The 20,490-nt window shown below is 37.3% G+C and overlaps 1 protein-coding gene across 3 annotated transcripts in view; it reads right to left on the bottom strand.

Moving 5' to 3' along the window:
* Nucleotides 1–20,490, bottom strand: part of PSEN1 (presenilin 1) — a 73,367-nt gene that overhangs the window by 22,513 nt on the left and 30,364 nt on the right. For all 3 annotated transcript variants that reach the window (XM_061180997.1, XM_061180995.1, XM_061180998.1), the window contains 4 exons: nucleotides 18,721–18,977; nucleotides 16,232–16,373; nucleotides 7,884–7,951; nucleotides 4,302–4,522 (listed from right to left, as the gene is read on the bottom strand). In XM_061180997.1, the coding sequence (XP_061036980.1) occupies nucleotides 4,302–4,522; nucleotides 7,884–7,951; nucleotides 16,232–16,373; nucleotides 18,721–18,977 (688 nt within the window). The remainder of the gene's footprint in view (nucleotides 1–4,301; nucleotides 4,523–7,883; nucleotides 7,952–16,231; nucleotides 16,374–18,720; nucleotides 18,978–20,490) is intronic.

Below are 20,490 nucleotides of genomic sequence, written 5' to 3'. Positions count from 1 at the left end.
GGGGAGGTGGATGGAGACAATCTAAACAAAATACACAAAACCACACAGAGACCTGTGCAAACTTCATTTTGGTTTGACTGCTATTTGGTTAGTTTACAGTGTATCATTGTTGGGTTCTAGGAATAAGTCTTCCCAGTTTGAAGAAAAGAGGCAGAAATAATGACAAGACAGAATTATTCTAGAGCAGTTGTCAATTTCCAAAGCAGAAACAAGGACAAGCCATTTCCAAACAAAACAAACGTATGAGCCACAAACTGAAGGTTTACTTTAGGAGGGATTTAATAGAGGGGATTTGACTGAACTTTTCAAAATATGAAGAACAGAGTAGAAGAGATTCATCTTCTCCCCTTTTTGAAAACAGTATATGTACTATTTAGGGATACTTGAAATAAGAGGGCAGTAAATTTAAACAAAACAAAATAACTAATAAACCTCTGCATGAGTTTAGCATTTCTTTAGTTCTCCTGTCAAAAGCACTTCACAAATATTTAGGTCTCAGAATACATGTGGTGCTGAAAAGTGTCTTATTTTATGAAAACAGCAACTCGGAGGAGGAAGTAATATGCATAAATTATTCTTGATTCTACCGCCATCTCTCTCTAATAACTGCAGTTTTTCTTACATTTGCTATGTCGTGAAAATTCAGAGTATAGAAATACAGAAAATAATTTCAAACATTTAATAATGTGAAACAGATATAGGTAAATTTGTAAAGGAAGATTTGATAGCTTGTGTTGACATTACTATCATTCAGATGCATTAAAGTAAAAAACCTCACACCTGCAAGTGGTCATGTCTTCTTGTACACTACTACTACTACTACTACTACAACAATAAAACACACACACACACGCACATGCACACACACACACACACACAGAAATCTCTACTCTCACTGCTTCCATTTTGATTTGTTTGGGAAGAGAAAAGGGGAATTTGCCATGCTCTGAAATAATGAGATTTCTAACCTGTTTCAACCTGCGATGTCCTGTAACTATCTTGGTTTTACGACACACTACTCCTTATAGAATTGTTAAATGATAAACCCTTATTTTTTGGAGCAATTAAAGTGAATTAAAATATTTTGTTTTGAAATTCTTAGAACAATCTTTGTGACATCTTGAGATCTTATGGAAATGGAGTTAAGAATCATTACTCTAAATATTGGACACAAAAGTCTTTTATTTTAAAGGAACTCAAAGGTCTGTGGAGATAATTTGTATATGTATGGAAGAAACAGAGGGTTGATGGGAGAAACAGTGTAATGTAGTAGAAAGAATATGGGACTTAGGACTCATATTCTAGATCAAATGATGTTAAACTTGGGCAAATACTTTACCTCTACAAACTTCAGGTTCTTAGCAGTAAAACAAGAATAACTGCCTTGCTTACTTCACAGGATTATATATTTTAAAGAAACAGCTAATATTTACTGATAGATACCGTTATACGTGTGTACTGTACATATTAATTTAATCTTCATAATAACTAAGACTTGGGGGTTGAGTAACGTGTCTGTGGCCACATACCCAATAAATGATAGGAGTAGAAGAGTCTGGATTTGAACCCAGGCAGTCTGTCTCCAGAACTGGCTTTTTTTAATAGCAAAATTGGAATCAGACTCTTTATTATGATTCAACCCTGATGTTTCATTTAATCAAGTTTTAACTTGCTCTAGTATGTCATAATGGTGCCTTGTGAGGCCTGTAGCGTGAGACTTGTATGGTGGTGAAAGTTCCACTGCACACCTTGTTCAAGAGCCCAGCATTGTATATTTAGAAGTGAAATAGTCACTATAACAATATCTGGAACTCCAAAGTGGATAAAGTGAGGAGGCCTGTATTGTGGGTTTAATACGTACTGAGACATGTATAACTTTGATTTCTATTTTTGGTATCTGTGAGGCAAAAGATTCTCAGTTATTTCCCCTAAAGAGGGAAACCTTGGATAAGTAATTGCTGTTGCTACCACTGGCAGAACCAGGTGGCTAGACCACTTGCAATGTCCCAAGGGTCGTAAAAATGCACAGATGGAGCCAACTGTTGGCCAGATTAAGACAACTGCCCAAAGTTCAGCTAATTTTGCTGACCCTTGGATCCCATTCTTTGATCAAGGATGCCTGGATTAAGCAATGAAAAGCAGAGCTCTCCAGCGAGCTCCTTTACATGTAGTTTTGATGCTGTCCATAAAGTGTACAAACTCCCACTGCTGTTCTTTCACTCATTTGATCCCAAAGGGCTCCCGTGGTAGCCAGGGGTCCAAGAGAGGGGTGACCTCCTCTAGCACCTTGTCAACTGGCAAGGGACTGAGGAAAGAAGAGGCCACCCTCTCCTGTGGGTGAGATATTCCAGGGGCCCAGACTCAGCTCTATCATATGGCTAACATTTCTGTCTTAGCCAGGAGGCCCTGGTGGCTGTGCTGAGCTTGTAGAATGCTGTCTCCATGATATGAAGATAAGGAGCGGATGGATGCGGAGCTCCACAGGTTCAGGGCCTGTGAAAACCTGTTTCCAGGAGAGCTCGGTATGTAGTCAGAAACGGCCATTCTAAATGTGTACAGCATGCGACTGAAAAGGGTAGTTTCTCACACCAGAGATCCGTGGGCAACTTATGATCATAGTGTGTGATCCAGAGATTTCAGAAGGTATGAGAAGAGGTTGCTAAAGCCTCTACAGTGAATGATTCTCTGGGGCGGGAGAAGGGACACTAACGGAAGTAACTACTGTATTACAGCTTGGACAGATTCTAGAACCTTATGTTGTAGGAGGTCCCCATTCAAGGTGGGCCAATTTGTAACAGTATAAATAGGCTTAAGTAAAATTTGTAAATGAAGAGTATATTGCCTCCAGATCCGCAAAGGGCCTGAAACATAGTGGGCTTGTTTTAACATCGTGGGTGCAGAGAGGGTCAGCTGCTATTTCTTGACAGTGCCAGAGATGCAGAAGCCCTCAGCTTACCAAGTAACTTTCAGGAATTTAACTGGGGTGGCAGAGCCTTGTACTATGTACAGGGAAATGCCACCTCCCTTTTGAGCTCTATTGTGAATATCTGTATGTCCTCACCAAGTAGGTCCAGTGAATTTATTCAGAGGATGGTATCATCAGTGTAATGTTATATCTGTGCTCTTGGACAAAGGTGGATGTGGTTAAGATCCAGCCTGCAAAGATTTTGTGCAACAGTAGTAGGGCTGCTAAAGTACCCGAGTCGCTAGGTAAAGATATAATGTGTCCCTTTGAAGGAGAAGGCAAACTGTGGCTGTCGAAAAAGGCATGGAACAGAAGAACATATTGGTAAAATCTCTGACTGCAAAGTATTAACCAGCTGCTGACTGGACGGAGCTCAGAACTGGCATTCTTGATCGCAGCTGTGCAATGAAACGATGAGTACTTTGCAAGCCATCAAATACTATACAACCTAAGGTCACTATGAAAAGTCCGTCACAAAGAGTATATGACTTCTACAGTTCTGTGACTGACTGCTCAAATATGAGAACGGAGCCAATCCAATTCTATTTCCACAGACGTTTTATTCATCAATCAAGGGGGAATGATGAGGTTTTCTACTACAGGTCACCTGACATTTTAATAAGCATTTGAATAGGGATGAAAGAACACTGCAGTTATCATACAGAGACCACAAATTGACCTCTGAAAATGGATCTCTTTTTGGCTTTTATGCAAAGTGAGAGTTACAGAGTTCATATCTTGGTTATTCACGGCTAAGGTATATTCTGACTTTTCAGGACCCATGTCACATGGGTTGCTAATAAATTTGAAGCTCACACTGGCCAAATAAGTTTTATCTTTAAAAAAGTAATTCTACCCAAGTTGCCTTATAAAAAGTAGTTAACTTAATTTTTATATTAAAAATTAGTTGAGCACTATATGTGTGTCAAGCACTCTGCTAGTGCTTTCCAACAAATATTCTGAGAAGCATTATTCCCATTTTCCAAATGAGGAAACTGAAGCTCGAAGGGTCCGAATCACCTTCATAAAGTCACAAAGGCTATCAGTGGTAGCGATGGGATTTGAATCTAAGTCTTAGGACCAGCAGTCTATGGATCCTTCCACTAACTCATCACTGAGTTAAACTGGGGGGATTAATAAAACATTTTTAAAGAACTTAACCGCAAAAAATTTGAAATCTTTATATGAAAAAGATAGTAGAGTTAACTGATTATTTACTGAAAAGCTATGGGACATTACTGTTGTCATTTTCCCTAAGTCAAGATAACTAGAAGAGGAAGGAAAACACACCAGGAGGTATTTCTGTGATGAACAAAATGTCAGTCTTGGGTTTTACCATATACTGAAATCACAGCCAAGATGAGCCACGCAGTCCATTCTGGGAGGTACTTGATAAATACCAGGGCCATGAGGGCACTGATCATAATGAGATATGCCTGCTGGAGTCTCAGTGGACCTTTCCAGTGAATGGCAATCATTCCCACCACACCAAAATTCCAGATCAGGAGTGCAACTGTAATGTAGTCCATGGCAACATTATAGGTTTTAAACACTTCCCTGAAAAAAATTAAACAGATTTCCAAAAAGATTTGCATACAATAAGTTTCACCAAAACATTTTTTAGAACTATGGTCCTAACATAGATATTCATTAGATATTCATATCCCAGCTTCACACTTTTACCATATTTTTCTTTAAATTAATGCACTTTTTTCCTCAACTGCTCTTAATCAAAGTTTTACACCAATGTGTGCATGTTTATTTTCCTGCAAACTTGCCAAATTAGAACATTTATTAAACTATTTGATCCTTGTTAACCTAATGTACAGCTTTAATTAGCATTAATTTTATAAGGAGGGTGTGCATATTTTCATATATTTAAAAGTAACTTGTCTTTCTCTTTCTGTTGCCTATTTTTTCATACCCTTCGCCCATTTTTTTTCTGTTAGATTGTTGTTGATCTTATTGCCATGTAGAGGTTTATATATAAAGTAAATTAGCCTTTGTCTATAAAATGAGTTGAAAACACACTTAGCAGTTGGTCATTCATCTTCTGATTTTTTTCATGGTGTGGCTGGTTGGCTTGTTTTTTGGGTTTTGTGTGAATGTGTGTGTGTGTGTGTATATATATATATGTGTATATATTTATATATAAAACATTAGATTTAAGGAAGGACCTTTTAAGTTATATAATTAAATATATATATATATATATACTTAAATTCCCCATCCCCCATGGTTTTCTCTAGTCCTTTTATGGTTTTACTTTCATATTTAAATTTTTAATCCATTGGAATTTATCCTGGTATAGATATAAAGAAGAAATTCAAATTTTTCTCTGGATGACTACCCAATTATCTCAACACCAATTACTAAATAATGCATTTACAGCCTACTGATTCTATACTACCTGTATCATAAATTAAATTCCTTTATATATTTGAGCATTTTTTTTTAGTCCTTCTAATCTTTTCTACTGATTATCTGTTTATAGTGCAGGTGTCACTATTTTAATTATTATAGTTTTATAATTTTGGTTTTTTTAAAAAATTATTTATTTATATATTTATTTTTGGTTGTGTTGGCTCTTCGTTGCTGCGCATGGGCTTTCTCTAGTTGCGGCGAGCGGGGGCTACTCTTCGTTGCAGTGCGCGGGATTCTTATTGCAGTGGCTTCTCTTGTTGCAGAGCACGGGCTCTAGGCGCACGGGCTTAGCTGCTCCACGGCATGTGGGATCTTCCCAGACCAGGGCTCGAACCCATGTCCCCTGCATTGGCAGGAGGATTCTTAACCACTGCGCCACCAGGGAAGTCCCTAGTTTTATAATTTTGTATCAGGTAGGAGTAGTATCCCTCAGTTTTCTTCTTTTTTACGATTCTTTGGGGTACCTTCACTTATTTATTTTTTCAAATAAATTTTAAAATTATCTTGTCCAGATTAAAAATAAATCTTATTTGTATTTTTATTGGGCTTATATTAAAATTTAAAATAAACTTAGAGAGAACTGATATCTTTATGATGATATTCTTTCTATGTAACCTGGTATAATTTTCCATTTCTTTAAGTCTTCTTTTTAAGCCCTGAAGAGGCATTTTAAAATTTCTTTATTTTATTTATTTATTTATTTTTAAAAGTTTGGCCACGCCGCATGGCTTGCAGGATCTCAGTTCCCTCCCTGACCAGGGATTGAATCTGGGCGACAGCAGTGAAGGCACCAAATCCTAACCGTTAAACCACCAGGGAACTCCCTAAAATTTCTTAATAATAGAGCTTAAACAATTACTGTTTAATCCCAGATATTTTCTCTTTCTTGCTGCTCTCATAGATGGGATTTTTTTCTTTTCATTATGTTTTCTAACTAGTTGTTTACATGATGGCTATTGATTTATGTTAATTAATTTTGTATGCAGTTGCCTTAACAAATTTACTTAGTGATTCTAATTGTTTTTTTGGTTAATTCTGAAACCAAGTAAACAATCATTTTATCTCTAATTACTGATAATTTAACCTTCTCTTCCAAATTGTGTAGCTCTTATTTCTTTGTCTTATTTAATGGCGTTCACTAGTCCCTCCAGAGCAATGATTGACAACAATAGTGATAAAGGAAATCCTCATCTTGTCCTAACAGTAACAGGTGTGCTTCTGAAGTTTTCCTAAGAGGATGATACCAATCTTTAGAATAAGATTCATATATTTTATCATGTTAGAGAACTAATCATCTGTTTTATTATGGAATTTGACCAAGGACAAGTGTTGAATTTTGTCAAATTCTTGTTAGCATGTACGAGATGATGACTTAGTAACATGGTGACTTGTATTGATATTTCCTCATAATAAACCAGTCTCCCATTCTGCAAACAAACTCCATTTGGTCATATGTATTATAGCCTCGAAGGGTTGTTGCTGAATCCTGTTAGTGAATATTTAGTTATTCTTTTGGCATCAATAAATAGGACTGATCCACAGTTTCCTTTTTCTTGATAATTCATAGGGTTTTGGTACCAGTGTTACCCTGCCTTCTTAAAAAGAATCTGGAAGCTTTTCTTCTTTTTCTATGTCCTGGAACAGTTAAAATAGCATTAGATTTATCCGCTCCTTAAAGGTTTAATAGAATTTCCCTATGAAACCATTTGGGCCTGGTATTGTTGTTACTGGTGGAGGTGGGATGAGAACCTCCTCAACAACCTTCTGTATTTTTTCTTTGCTCTACTTAGATTTTCTACCACTTCAGTGGTCAGTTTTGGTAACTAGTTTTTTCCTAAAAAATCATCCATTTCATAGAGATTATTACATTTATTTCTTTTGTCTATGGTCATTCCCCCTGCTTCAACCAAAGAGTTAACTCTTCAATTTATTTTTTAGCTTTATTGTTTCTTCCTAATTTAAGAGCTAGTGCAATGGTTTATGACCTGTATTCTGCCACTGGGGCTGAGAGAAAGGCAAGGCGGGCAAATCTCTGAGCCTCTCTATTCTCTTCAACAGAGCAGCTCCACTTTTTTCTATTTTATATGCGAAGTTCTCATGTAAGATTTCATTTGAAAGGCGAAAGACTAACTGATGAAACACTATAAAAGTTTAAAAATCAATTCATGTTTATACACATGCTTGAAACGCTTTAACATTCTGATTCAAAGATTATTACTAGAAGTAAAGAATACAGTAAATTCTTTACTAAAAAGACTTAGAAATAACTGTAGTCTTGAGTTCTTTCAGTTCTACTTATTATAAACAAGGATCAACAAAAGAATATCCCTATCGATAATATTAACTAGTTGTATATATACCAAGTATGGCCTATACATGGAAACAATTATAATTTAAGAATAATTCATCAACAAAGTACATTTCTTTAAGTGACAGTTACAGAGCCCAAATAAAGTTAATTTCTGAAAAACAGACCAAATATTTCACTACTTACCCCAAGTAAATGAATGAGAAAAAGAACAGCAACAATAGGGATGAAATAATAAGCCAGGCATGGATGACCTAGAAAAGAGTTTCAGTATAATTAACAGATCCCATAACCCTAAAAAAAATCCAAATTTCTTACTTCAAAAATTGTATATTACTTCTGTATGTGTTATGATTTTCAAATGGCAAAACACAAGCAGCTTTGGGATCAGTGAGTACCTATAACAGAACTCCTTGGTGCTGAACTACTCATAATCGAAATAGAAATTTCACCAAAATACATGTAGACCTTCGTTCCTTTAAAAATAGGTAAAATTTTAAAAAGAAAAGAATACATTAAAAAAACCAAATTATCGAAGACAACCTATGGAACTTCCCTGGTGGTGCAGTGGTTAAGAATCCACCTACCAGTGCAGGGGACACAGGTTCGAGCCCTGGTCCGGGAAGATCCCACGCCGCGGAGCAACTAAGCCCCTGTACCACAACTACTGAGCCTGTGCTCTAGGGCCCGTGAGTCACAACTACTGAGCCCGCGTGCCACAACTACCAAAGCCCATGCACCTCGAACTCATGGTCTGCAACAAGAGAAGCCACCACAGTAAGATGCCGGCACACAGCAATGAAGAGTAGCCCCCGCTCGCCACAACTAGAGAAAGCCCGCAAGCAGCAATGAAGACCCAACGCAGCCAAAATAAATAAATAAATAAATAAATAAATAAATAAAATTTTAAGGGTTATTGTGTTAAAAAAACAAAAACAAAAACAAAGACAACCTACGGAATGGGAGAAAATATTTGCAAATGATATGACTGACAAGGGGTTAATATCCAAAATATATGAACAAACCAAACAACTCAATGTCAAAAAACAAACAACCCAATCAAAAAATGGGCAGAAGACCTAGAGACATTTTTCCAAAGAATACATACACATGGCCAACAGGCACATGAAAAGATGCTCAATATTGTTAATTATTAGAGAAATGCAAATCAAAACAACGAGTTATCACCTCATACTTGTCAGAATAGCTATCATCAAAATGACCACAAATAACAAGTGTTGGAGACGATGTGGAGAAAAGGGAAGTTTTGTACCCTGTTGGTGGGAATGTAAATTTGTGCAGCCACTGTGGAAACCAGTATGGAGGTTCCTCAAAAAACTAAAAATAAAACTACCATATGATCCAGCAATTCCACTCCTGGGTATGTATCCAGGAAAAACAAAAACACTAATTTGAAAAGATACATGCACTCCTATGTTCACAGAAGCACTATTTACAACAGGCAAGATATGGAAGCAACCCAACTGTCCATCAACAGAAGAACGAACAGATAAATAAGATGTGTACACACACACAAACATACACACACACACACACACGGGAATATTATTCAGCCTTAAAAAAGAATAAAATTCTTCCATTTGCAGCAGTGTGGATGGACCTAGAGAGTATTAAGCTTAGTGAAATAAGTCAGACAGAGAAAGACAAATACTGTATGATACCACTTATATGTGGAATCTAAAAAATAATACAAATAAATGTACATGTAAAACAGAAACAGATGCACAGATCTAGAAAACAGACTAGTGGTTACCAAAGGGGAATGGGAAGTGAGGGGTACAAATTAGAGGTATGCCAATGTTCATTGAAGCACTATTTACAATAGCCAGGACATGGAAGCAACCTAAATGTCCATCGACAGATGAATGGATAAAGAAGATGTGGGACATATATACAATGGAATATTAATCAGCCATAAAAAAGAACAAAATAATGCCACTTGCAGCAACATGGATGGACCTAGAGATTGTCATACTGAGTGAAGTCAGACACAGAAAGACAAATATCATATGATACTGCTTATATGTGGAATCTAAAAATAAGAGTACAAATGAGCTTATTTACAAAACAGAAGTAGACTCATAGATGTAGAAAACAAACTTATGGTTGCCAGGGGATAAGGGTGGGGAGGGATAAACTGGGAGATTGGAATGGACATATACACACTACTATATATAAGATAGATAACTAATAAGAACCTGCTGTATAGCACAGGGGACTCTACTCAATACTCTGTAATGGCCTATATGGGAAAGAATTTAAAAAAAAAAAAAGAGTGGATATATATAGACATATAACTGATTCACTTTGCTGTACTCCTGAAACCAACACAACATTGTAAATCAACTATACTCCAATAAAAATAAAAAAACAAAAACAAAAACAAATTAGGGGTATGGGATTAGGAGGTACAAACCACTATGTATAAAATAGATAAGCAACAAGAATATATTTTATAGCACATGGAATTATAGCCATTATCTTGTAATAACTTTTAATGGAGTATAATCTGTAAAAATAATGAATCACTATTCTGTATACCTGAAACTAATATAATACTGTAAATTAACTATACTTCAATTAAAAAAATTATCAACAGAGTCAACAGTTAACATTTAAACTTTAAAGCAGCAATATTTTCAATGGAGGAATTTTGATGTATTTCTTAAATAAACAATAAATTAATTGATAAATAATTGATAATAAATTGATAAAATAAAATAATTGATAAATTCAATAAAATTGAAAATCAGATATTCAGTTAAGTGACCTATGTACACATACTTTAACTGTACAGAGAAAATAGGTCTTCTAAATTACATAACCATTTGACAAAAGAATATTCTGAGGTTTCAATAAGTATTATTGAATCTGAGGTTTCAATAAGTATTGCTATGCTATGTTTATTTTACTTGGTTCATTAATAAGTTAATACTTATATGTCAGTCCATTAATATTATGCAGAATTCATATAGAACTATATAAATATAGTCATTATTACTCATGTACAGCTTATTAATATGAGAGATAGAATCAGAGCCTGATTTTTAATTAATTAAATAATTAATTTTTTTGGCCACGCTATGTGGCAGGCGGGATCTGAGGTCCCCAACAAGGGGTCGAACCCGTGCCCCCTGCAGTGGAAGCGTGGAGTCTTAACCACTAGGCCGCTAGGGAAGTCCCCAGAACTTGATTTTTATAATCTATTACACAAGATAAAAAAATTTTATGGTAATTTTATGTAATGAGTATGTTGGGGAAAATACTATACAACCCAAAGAGTCTGGGGTTTTAAAAAACAGAATGGAGAAGCATGATAAATTGTCAGGTAATTTTTAACCAAAAGTGAAATTATTTTGAGGTAGATACAGCCATAATATGCTTTATGCTTTCAATGAACTTTACTGTTTAATGAAAGAAGGAGCTACTTAATCAACAACTTTCCCAAACATATCTCTTAATCAGAAAAGACCAAATCAAACCTTAAAGAAAAAGAAGAAAAGTTCCAAATCAAGAATATTATTTTGTCTTCTTTTTTAAAAAAATCTCCCTCACCCACCTCCCAGATCCAGTTGTTCCAATTATCCCACTCTAAGCTATCAAAAATCTAGTTGTTACTAATGTTAACATTAGAATCTATGTTAATTTTGTCTTGTGGTTCCATTTTGATCACCCAAGGTGATCTGTGATTGTTAATTCTTTTGAAGAAAAGATTTCTTAAAAATTCTCTCTTTCTTTAAAACAATTTTATAAAATGTTACAATTTGGGAAAAGGTCAAAAGAGTGGCTTTACACCACTAAAGTTGGTATTCCTTTGACATTTAAATATTCTAAATTGACTATCCGAATACAACAAATTTAATATCTGGTGTTCCTCCATAAAAACCTCCCCTAATATATTTTTTTAAATTAATTAATGTATTCATTTATTTAATTTTTGGCTGCATTGGGTCTTTGCTGTTGCACGCGGGCTTTCTCTATTTGCAGTGAGCGGGGGCTACTCTTTGTTGCGGGGCGCAGGCTTCTCATTGTGGTGGCTTCTCTTGTTGCAGAGCACAGGCTCTAGGCGCGCAGGCTTCAGTAGTGGTGGCACACGGGCTTCAGTAGTTGTGGCTCGCGGGCTCTAGAGCACAGGCTCAGTAGTTGTGGCACACGGGCTTAGCTGCTCCGCGGCATGTAGGATCTTCCTGGACCAGTATCATGGTCCACGGGCTCGAACCCGTGTCCCCTGCATTGGCAGGCGGATTCTTAACCACTGGGCCACCAGGGAAGCCCCTCCCCTAACATTTTTTTTTTTTTTTTCTTTAAGGACAGGTCTTAACTTTTTTTTTTTTTTTTTTAATTTATTTATTTATGGCTGTGTTGGGTCTTCGCTTCTGTGCGAGGGCTTTCTCTAGTTGCGGCAAGTGGGGGCCACTCTTCATCGCGGTGCGCGGGCCTCTCACTATCGCGGCCTCTCTTGTTGCGGAGCACAGGCTCCAGATGCACAGGCTCAGTAACTGTGGCTCACGGGCCCAGCCGCTCCGCGGCATGTGGAATCTTCCCAGACCAGGGCTCGAACCCGTGTCCCCTGCATTGGCAGGCAGATTCTCAACCACTGCGCCACCAGGGAAGCCCTCCCCTAACATTTTATTCTAAAAATTTTCAAACACACAGTGAACCACTGCCCAGATACCACCAAAATTCTACCATTCACATTTTGCTGTACTTGCTTTGCAACACATCTATCCATCTCTCCACCCATTAGCCCATTTTAATACATATCAAAGTAAACTGAAGACACCTGTACGTTTCCCTCTAAGTACTTCAACTTTAGCAAAATATTCTAAAGGGAGTCCTTACTCTAGTTCATCTGCAAAAAAAAAAATAATAAGCAGAAATGAATCTTCCCACCTGCATCCCAGCCCATCACAAGTCTTAGCTTTAGAAATAATCCAAGTTATAAAACTAAAAAGTATATAAAATATTACAAAACAGAAAAACTTTAAAGAGTGGGAGATGTACACTGGTATTCCATATTGAGCTCCAAATTAAGGGCTAGAGTAAATATTATGTACCAGAAATCCTCCACTTTCTTAAGAAATGCTTTTTACCTTGTTTTATGGGGGAAGGGGCAAGGGAACATGGGAATGTTTTTTATTTAAAAAAAACAGCATTTTTCTGAATACAAAGTAACATATGCTTATAACATATAGAAAATATAGAAACACTAAAAGAAAAAACAATTCCCACTGACCAATGTGAACCAAAGTTGACATTAACATTTCCTTTCAGACATGTTTTCTGTCTGCATATGTAGAGACCTCTTAAAAAAATTAGAATCAGGTAATAGAAAATTTTACATTCTGCTTTTTAAATTAATTTTTTATTAAAGACAAATTCTCATCCCACCAAATATTTTTCTAAAATATGATTTCTAAATGACTAAATAATAGTCTACTTACATGCATGAACCCACAATTTAACTTTTCCCTTATGCATGGAATTTGTGGGGTTTTCCTTCTTTTTCCAATTATATTTTATGCTAGGAGTAATATCTAGTATGCAAATATTTTCCAGCATTTTTAAGTCTTTGGGATAAATCATGAAAGCAAAATACAGAACCAAAGTGTACAGACATTTTCTAATTACTGACTATTGATACATACTGGCTTAGTGACTCCGCAAAAAAGGCCTGATTAACCTTCACCAAGTCAATAAGTTAAATATGTTAATTTGTTATTTTAATATATATATTTTTTGCTAGTGAGGAAATATGCATACACCTCTCTCTCCCTCTCTCTTCCTCTCCCTCTCCTGGCCATCTATATTTCCTTCATAATTTCTCTGCTTGGATTTTTAAAATTTCTTATTAGGATGTTCATAATTTTAGCTATTTGTAACTGCTCTTCATATGGTAAAAATATTAGCCCTCTGCCTGTAATAATGGTTATAAATGGTCTTCTTATTTAGGTTAATCACTGATGTTATGATTTTCTGAATTATTACCTAAATTCAAAGCCTCTTCTGATGATGACTAAATAACACCTTCTCTTTTTCTAGAACATCAGGTGGTAAAACAGGCCTTTCTCATCTTGCTACAATCCCTAGTTCAGCTTTCCTGTGCTAAAGGCTCTGAAAGAAAAGAGCCCCTGCTTCAGTACAGAACAGCAAGGATCTCCTCTAAACACTGAACTATCTAGGCCAGAAATCATGTGACTTTAGTAAGCTATACAGTTTCATCTATAACAAATGATATATAATAATTAACTGCCTTTTCCATTTCTTCCTTTTTAAGGTTTGTTTGGTCTTTTAGCTTCTTGTGCTTCTCAGAGACATTGCACAATCAACCAGTGACACAAAAATCCTCAGGGCTTATTTCCAAACAGGTCCTGGCAAGTTTCTGAATTTCTGACTCAAAAGCTCCTTTTATTTTTATACTAGGAGTCAAAATTAACAACTTGTTTCTATAGAATTGGCTGTGTTTGCTAAGACTTGAATATTAAAAAGCAAAAGAAAACAACACAAAAATGAATGGGTGAAAGTGGAAATCCAGCTAAGTATAAACCTTTTAGATTGTCTAATATGAAGCATTAACTAAAATATGCACAAAACTGACCAAAAATACATCAGGATAAGTTCTAGTTCTACCTACCGAATACAGCTACAACACCTGGATCGAATGCGTGCAGCTGCCAGTAGGCTGGGGAGTCAGAAGTACCAGGAAGCCAGCAATGAGTTTACCACTTTTTCCCTCCAGTACTACCCTCCTCCACCTGAACTCAACACAACCCAAGTGGACATTAGCAAGACTATGAGCTCCAGGAGAAGCCCTCTAAGTTCCTGCTAGCAAAGCAGAAAGAGGTCTCCTAACACCAAAGAAGAATGCAAAACCCCAGGTGACTCCCAATAACATGTGAGGAACAAAAGTAGCATATAATCCAGATACAAGTCACAAAGAAAGTCCAATAAAGCAGAGAAATGGAACTGGTAGGTAAACACTTATATGTAAACAAATATATATAGTGGACAAAAAAAGATGCAGTAATTGAGACATGAGCATATTTAAGCAGGGGGAGGAGGAGTATGCTTCTCAACACAACATCATTTGCTCTTTGGCTCCCTGAGTGTTGATGACTACCTGTCACCATCACACACATCTTTTGTCTTCAATCTCTAGATTCTGATGTCAGACTGCAAATGGTCATCACTTGGGTTAATACTTCCACCCACTCAACAAACAAGGTTAAACGCTGTATAATTTTAGAGTTTGTGAACAATTGAAAAGGTATTCCATCTTATTAATAATCAACTAAATGCAAATTAAGACATTTTTGCTTTGCCTATGAGGGTTAGCACAGATTTTTTAAAAAAAAAATTCAGCGCTGGTGAAGGTGGGGTAAGACAGCCTTTTTCACTACCAGTGTTAAGTACAAATTGATACTATCATCTTGAAAACAAAATTCTGCATAGCAAGACAGTTAAAAATATGTAGATAATTTGCTCCAGAAATTCTGTGCCTAGGATTTTACCCTAAGGAAATAATTTGAAAAACTGAAAAGTTCTATGCATAAAGACATTCATTGTTTTTTAGAAGAGCGAAAATCTGGAAACAACTTAAATGTCCAAATTAGGGGAAGTGAATTACAATACACTCATTGAGTCAAATATTATGTAACCATTAGACATATTTGCTAAGAATTTATAATATGGAAAAATGCTTATGCCAAAGTAAAAGTTAAAAAAGGACACATACTGATTATGCACTTGATTTTAACCATGTTAAAGAATATACAGAAGTAAATACTAAAAAGAAAGTAGAATTCAATATTTGAAAAGTTAATATTTCTTTTATTTGAGAATGAGCCTAAAGGTTCATGACCTGTAATAATTTGTCCTTTTTCTGAGGCATGAATCTGAAACATGTGCCAGATAGCTGAAATTCACAAGCAGGTCACTTAGGTAGAGAGTGAGGTAGGGGACCAGAGGCTGGGAGGGCTGGGCCTGTGTCTTTCCTGCACAACCTCCCCTGCCTTTGTTTCCCAAGCAAAGAATTTGTGTTCCTGCAGGAGAGAGAGAGGGAATGGACGTCTACGAATTTAGAACCGGGAATTCGGCCAGTCACCAATGAGTTTAACAAGAGCAGCTGAAGGTGGCTTTGCTGTTCTGTACTCAAGTTGAGAATCTGAATTTTTGTAGTTATACGTTATTTTATGGGGACAATTATATGCTACAGCGCTATCTGTCAATGAGGGAATTCACAAAGGTTCAGGATATATCCTTCTGGAATGTCCGAAGTATACAGCAAATCAAAACGTTAAAACCATTTAGAGTGTGATGTTATATGAAAACATTTGTTTTTCATTTATGCCTTTTTGTATTTTTTAAATGTTCCACAAATGAGGGGGGAAACTAAAAATTAACTTAGTTCTAGAATATAAGACTTTTTTCTTTACTAGACCAAGTAAGGTGACAACAAAACCCAACCATGAAAAGAAGATGGTGGAAAGCAAAGCTCTGTGTCTCACGCTCACCTTATAGCACCTGTATTTATATAGAACCACCAGGAGAATAGTCATGATGACAATGACGCTGATCATGATAGCAGCATTCAGAATTGAGTGCAGGGCTCTCTGCCCCACAGTCTCGGTGTCTTCTGTGAATGGCGTATAGATTCTAAAATAAAATAAAACACAGAAGCCCCAGGTAAGTGTTAATGGAGATTCCAAACTACATGCTCTCCAACACCAGTTTTGTTTCCTTGATTCAACTGATATGTCACTTTTTTCCATCTCATCAATCTAACCAAGAATTTTTAGCCTAATAAAAATAGCTATATGCTAAAATAAGTCCTTCAAAATAAAAGGAGATAGTTAAAATATGGAAGTGGACCTATGTGAGCCAGACACTGGCTCCATCTAGTGGATGATTTATACTGAAATAATTACCTCATCAAATGTTCTTTCTCCACAGCTTATTAGTGATTTGTTAAAGTACCGGATTCTGATAACCAATGAGAACCTACTACACAGCACAGGGAACTTTCCTCAGTGCTCTGTGGTGACCTAAATGGGAAGGAAATCCAAAAAAGAGGGGATAGATGTATATGTATAGCTGATTCACTTTGCTGTACAGCAGAAACTAACACAACATTGTAAAGCAACTATACTCCGAAAACATTAAAAAAAAAAAAAAAAAGTACCAGATTCTGCCATAAACTACCTAGGCTACAAGTGGTTGACAGAGGAAGGTAAAATGGCTGATAATTATCCTTCATCTGTACGGTGACTGCAACTGAAGTTGTCTTGAGATAATGTCACATATCCAGCTTGCCCTTGCTTCTCATTCACATGAAAACACTTTTATCCCAGGTACCAATGTTCCCAGTAGAAGACTTTACTTCTGCCTCCCCTACAGTTACATGTGGCCATGAGAATAAGTAATGGCCAATGAGTTATAGGCAGATGTGTTGTGTGGAACTTCTAAGGGAGGAGTTAGTTCTGCTGAGAGTCACATCTCATGTCCTTTTCTCCCCCACTCCTTCCTGCTGTCTGAATGAAGGCTGGGGCTCCAGCACCAATACTGGACCCCGAAATAACCTAGAGGGTAGAAGCCAAAAAAGAAGGAACGAAGGAGCCTCAGTCCTTGATGAAGAGAAGCCACTACACAATCTGAACTACTACCTCTGCACTACTCTGTGGGAGAGAGAGAAAATATGTGCATCAGTCAAACCAGTTGTTTTGATTTTCTTTCTTTTGGCCGCGCCACACGGCTTGCAGGATCTTAGTTCCCCAACCAGGGATCGAAGCCGGGCCCCGGCAATGAAAGCACCGAGCCCTAACCACTGGACCGCCAGGGAATTCCCTGTTTTGATTTTCTATAATGGGCTCAGCAAACTTCCTGTAAAAAACTAGAGAGTAAATATTTTAAGCTTTGTGTGTCATATGGTCTCTGTTGCAACCACTCAACTCTGCCACTGTAGTATGAAAGCAGCTGTAGACAATATATAAACGAATGGACATGGCAGCGTTTCAATAAAACTTCATTTACAAAAGGAGGTGGCAGGCAGATCTGGCCTGTGGGGCATAGCTTGCTAACCCCTGTTCTTTAATATGCAGCCAAACCTAACTCTAACTTACAGAGATAATTTTCCCCAACCTCTTTTGGTTATTGTCTCCAATCCCTGTCCTTCACTCACTGTCTTACCCTTTCTCCCAAAAGGTTAAAAGCTTGGCTTTCAGAACCCCACAGAGTTTTCCAGACACTTGCCAATTTCAAAATTCATTTAAAACTTTTTGAGCCCCATAAGAGTCCTAGAGACAGAACTAGGTGACATCTGAATCAAAGCATTTTTCTTGGAGACAAAGGGCCGACACCAACAGCATCAGAGAAATCTACATGACAGTTCCGCAAACACTTAGTGCCAGCCTGCATTACTTCTTCATCCTTTCACTGAACAACTGTTTTTTTTGCTGAGCATTTATTACATACCTCACCCTGGAAACAAAGTGCCCTCATAGTACAGAAGGAAACCAAGCATTAAATAATGAAAATAAATATATACTTGCATATTGTAACAAGTGATAAAAGAACAGGTTGCTATGAGAAAGGATACCAGGAAGGACCTAATTCTGTTAGGAGGATCAGGGAAGTTATCTTTTAGGACTCAACATTTAAGCCAAGATGAGAAGGATGATAGGAATTAATCCACCAAAGTTAGAAAAGGAAAAGAACATTCCAGGGAGAAGAACAAAGGGCCCAGTGGCCCTGAGGTGGTAAAATCACTACTCAACTGCTCAATTCCAAATAAACTCAACCCTGTCTAGGGACACCACATAAAAAATATAATTCTGCAGCTTTCATTTTCTCTACTTAAAGCATCATCTGCTTCTGGCCATCAGAGAGGATGGACTCTCTAGCCTTCATGTCCCTTCAGTGCAGAGGCCTTCAAGGTGGTGATGACACGCTATGAAGGACAGCTATGCTGGCCTTGAGCATAATGATACACAATACTCATACGTACAGCTGCCCATCCTTCCGGGTATAAAAGCTGACTGATTTGATGGTGGCCACGACCACCACCATACAGAGAGTCACAGGGACAAAGAGCATGATCACATGTTTGGCGCCATATTTCAACGTCAGCTCCTCATCTTCCTCTTCCTCTTGTTCCACAACCTGCTGCTGCGAGTTACCGGGGGCTCGGCCATTGGATAACGACTCAGAGTTGCCATGCCTCCGTCTCTCGCTGCTGTGCTCATGCCGCTCTCTACTGTCATTCTAAAAGCACAAGAGAGACTTGTTCAGTAAATTAGACTCCCAGTAGAATCAAGGTGTTCTGTATCAGAAACAGAAAATTTAATGATTAGACCCAAGATTATCAACAGGCCCGAGATTATCAACAGGCCCATTATTACATGAGTTCCAAAAACCTGAGGCAAGAAAGAATCAATTTACAAGAAGTATGCAGTTTAAAAGCCTAGATTATTTACCACTGTCCACTGAAGGAACCCAGGTCCTCCCTTTCACCTGGCTCGTGGCTTACCTCATTCTCACCTTCCATTCTCAACCTAATACAATTGTACTCATCCTTTGAGGTTTGACTTAAAAACGACACCTGCATGAAGCCTTCTTTACTTGCTGCAGCTGCAAGCAGAGTACACTCACCTTTTTCAAAATCATGAAGTGCTTTCTACCTGTGGTTTCATATCAGTTATACAAGGAACTATCTCACCTTCATTATTTTTTTTTAATATATTTATTTATTTATTTATTTTTGGCTGCATTGGGTCTTCGTTGCTGTGTGCGGGCTTTCCCTAGTTGCGGCAGCAGGGGCTACTCTTCGTTGCGGTGCGCGGGCTTCTCATTGCGGTGGCATCTCTTGTTGCAGAGCACGGGCTCTAGGTGCGCGGGTTTCAGTAGTTGTGGCGTGCGGGCTCAGCAGCGGTGACTCGCGGGCTCTGGAGTGCAGGCTAAGTAGTTGTGGTGCATGGCTTTAGTTGCTTAGTTGCTCTGCGGCATGTGGGGTCTTCCCGAACCAGGGCTCAAACCCATATCCCCTGCATTGGCAGGCAGATTCTTAACCACCTCACCACCAGGGAAGTCCCTCACCTTCATTATTAATAAGACTTAAAAATCCTTGAAGTGATTTACAAGGGATCTCTCGGTATTATTTCTTACCATCTACAGTTATCTCAAAAAAGTATTCAATTAAAAAAAAACCTTTACAGAGAGAAACTAGGCCTTAATTCTGATGCCCTCCCACCCTGTTCCCACCCCATTCCCATCTTGCCCTGTATAGAGGAAGAGAACAATAAATATGTGATGGATAAAGGAATGGAAGTAGAACTTCCTTAGATTCTACTTTCCTCTTAACCTAACCACCACTTTGTTACCTTCATCCTTATCCTGGGTTTATCCTTTCCTATTCTTCAAGTTCAGTTTCCTTTTTGGTATTACTGTATCTAAAACTCACTTTTTGTAAAGGGTAGAATGAATCCCAAGAGCACTAACAACAACAGCAAAATAAAAATAATAAGACAAAAGGAGAAAAATAACAGAGAAGTAAATAAAACAGGAGATGAAAGTAGACTGATAGTCACTGTTGCTGATAAGATAAAATCAGCTTGGTTAAGACAGGGTTCTCTGAGGAAGCTCACGTGAGAACATGCCACTCTTGTACCTCATTTTTGACTAGAGTTTAACCAAGTATCACTACAGAGGAATACTATTATTCAATAAAAATACATAACATGCTTAATAATAGCTTAAAACTATTACAAGGTACTACGGA

This window comes from Eubalaena glacialis, chromosome 2 (assembly GCF_028564815.1).
Source record: "Eubalaena glacialis isolate mEubGla1 chromosome 2, mEubGla1.1.hap2.+ XY, whole genome shotgun sequence".
NCBI lineage: Eukaryota > Metazoa > Chordata > Mammalia > Artiodactyla > Balaenidae > Eubalaena > Eubalaena glacialis.
The sequence above is the reverse complement of the archived record's forward strand: the minus strand, read 5'-3'. Positions and strand labels throughout refer to the sequence as shown.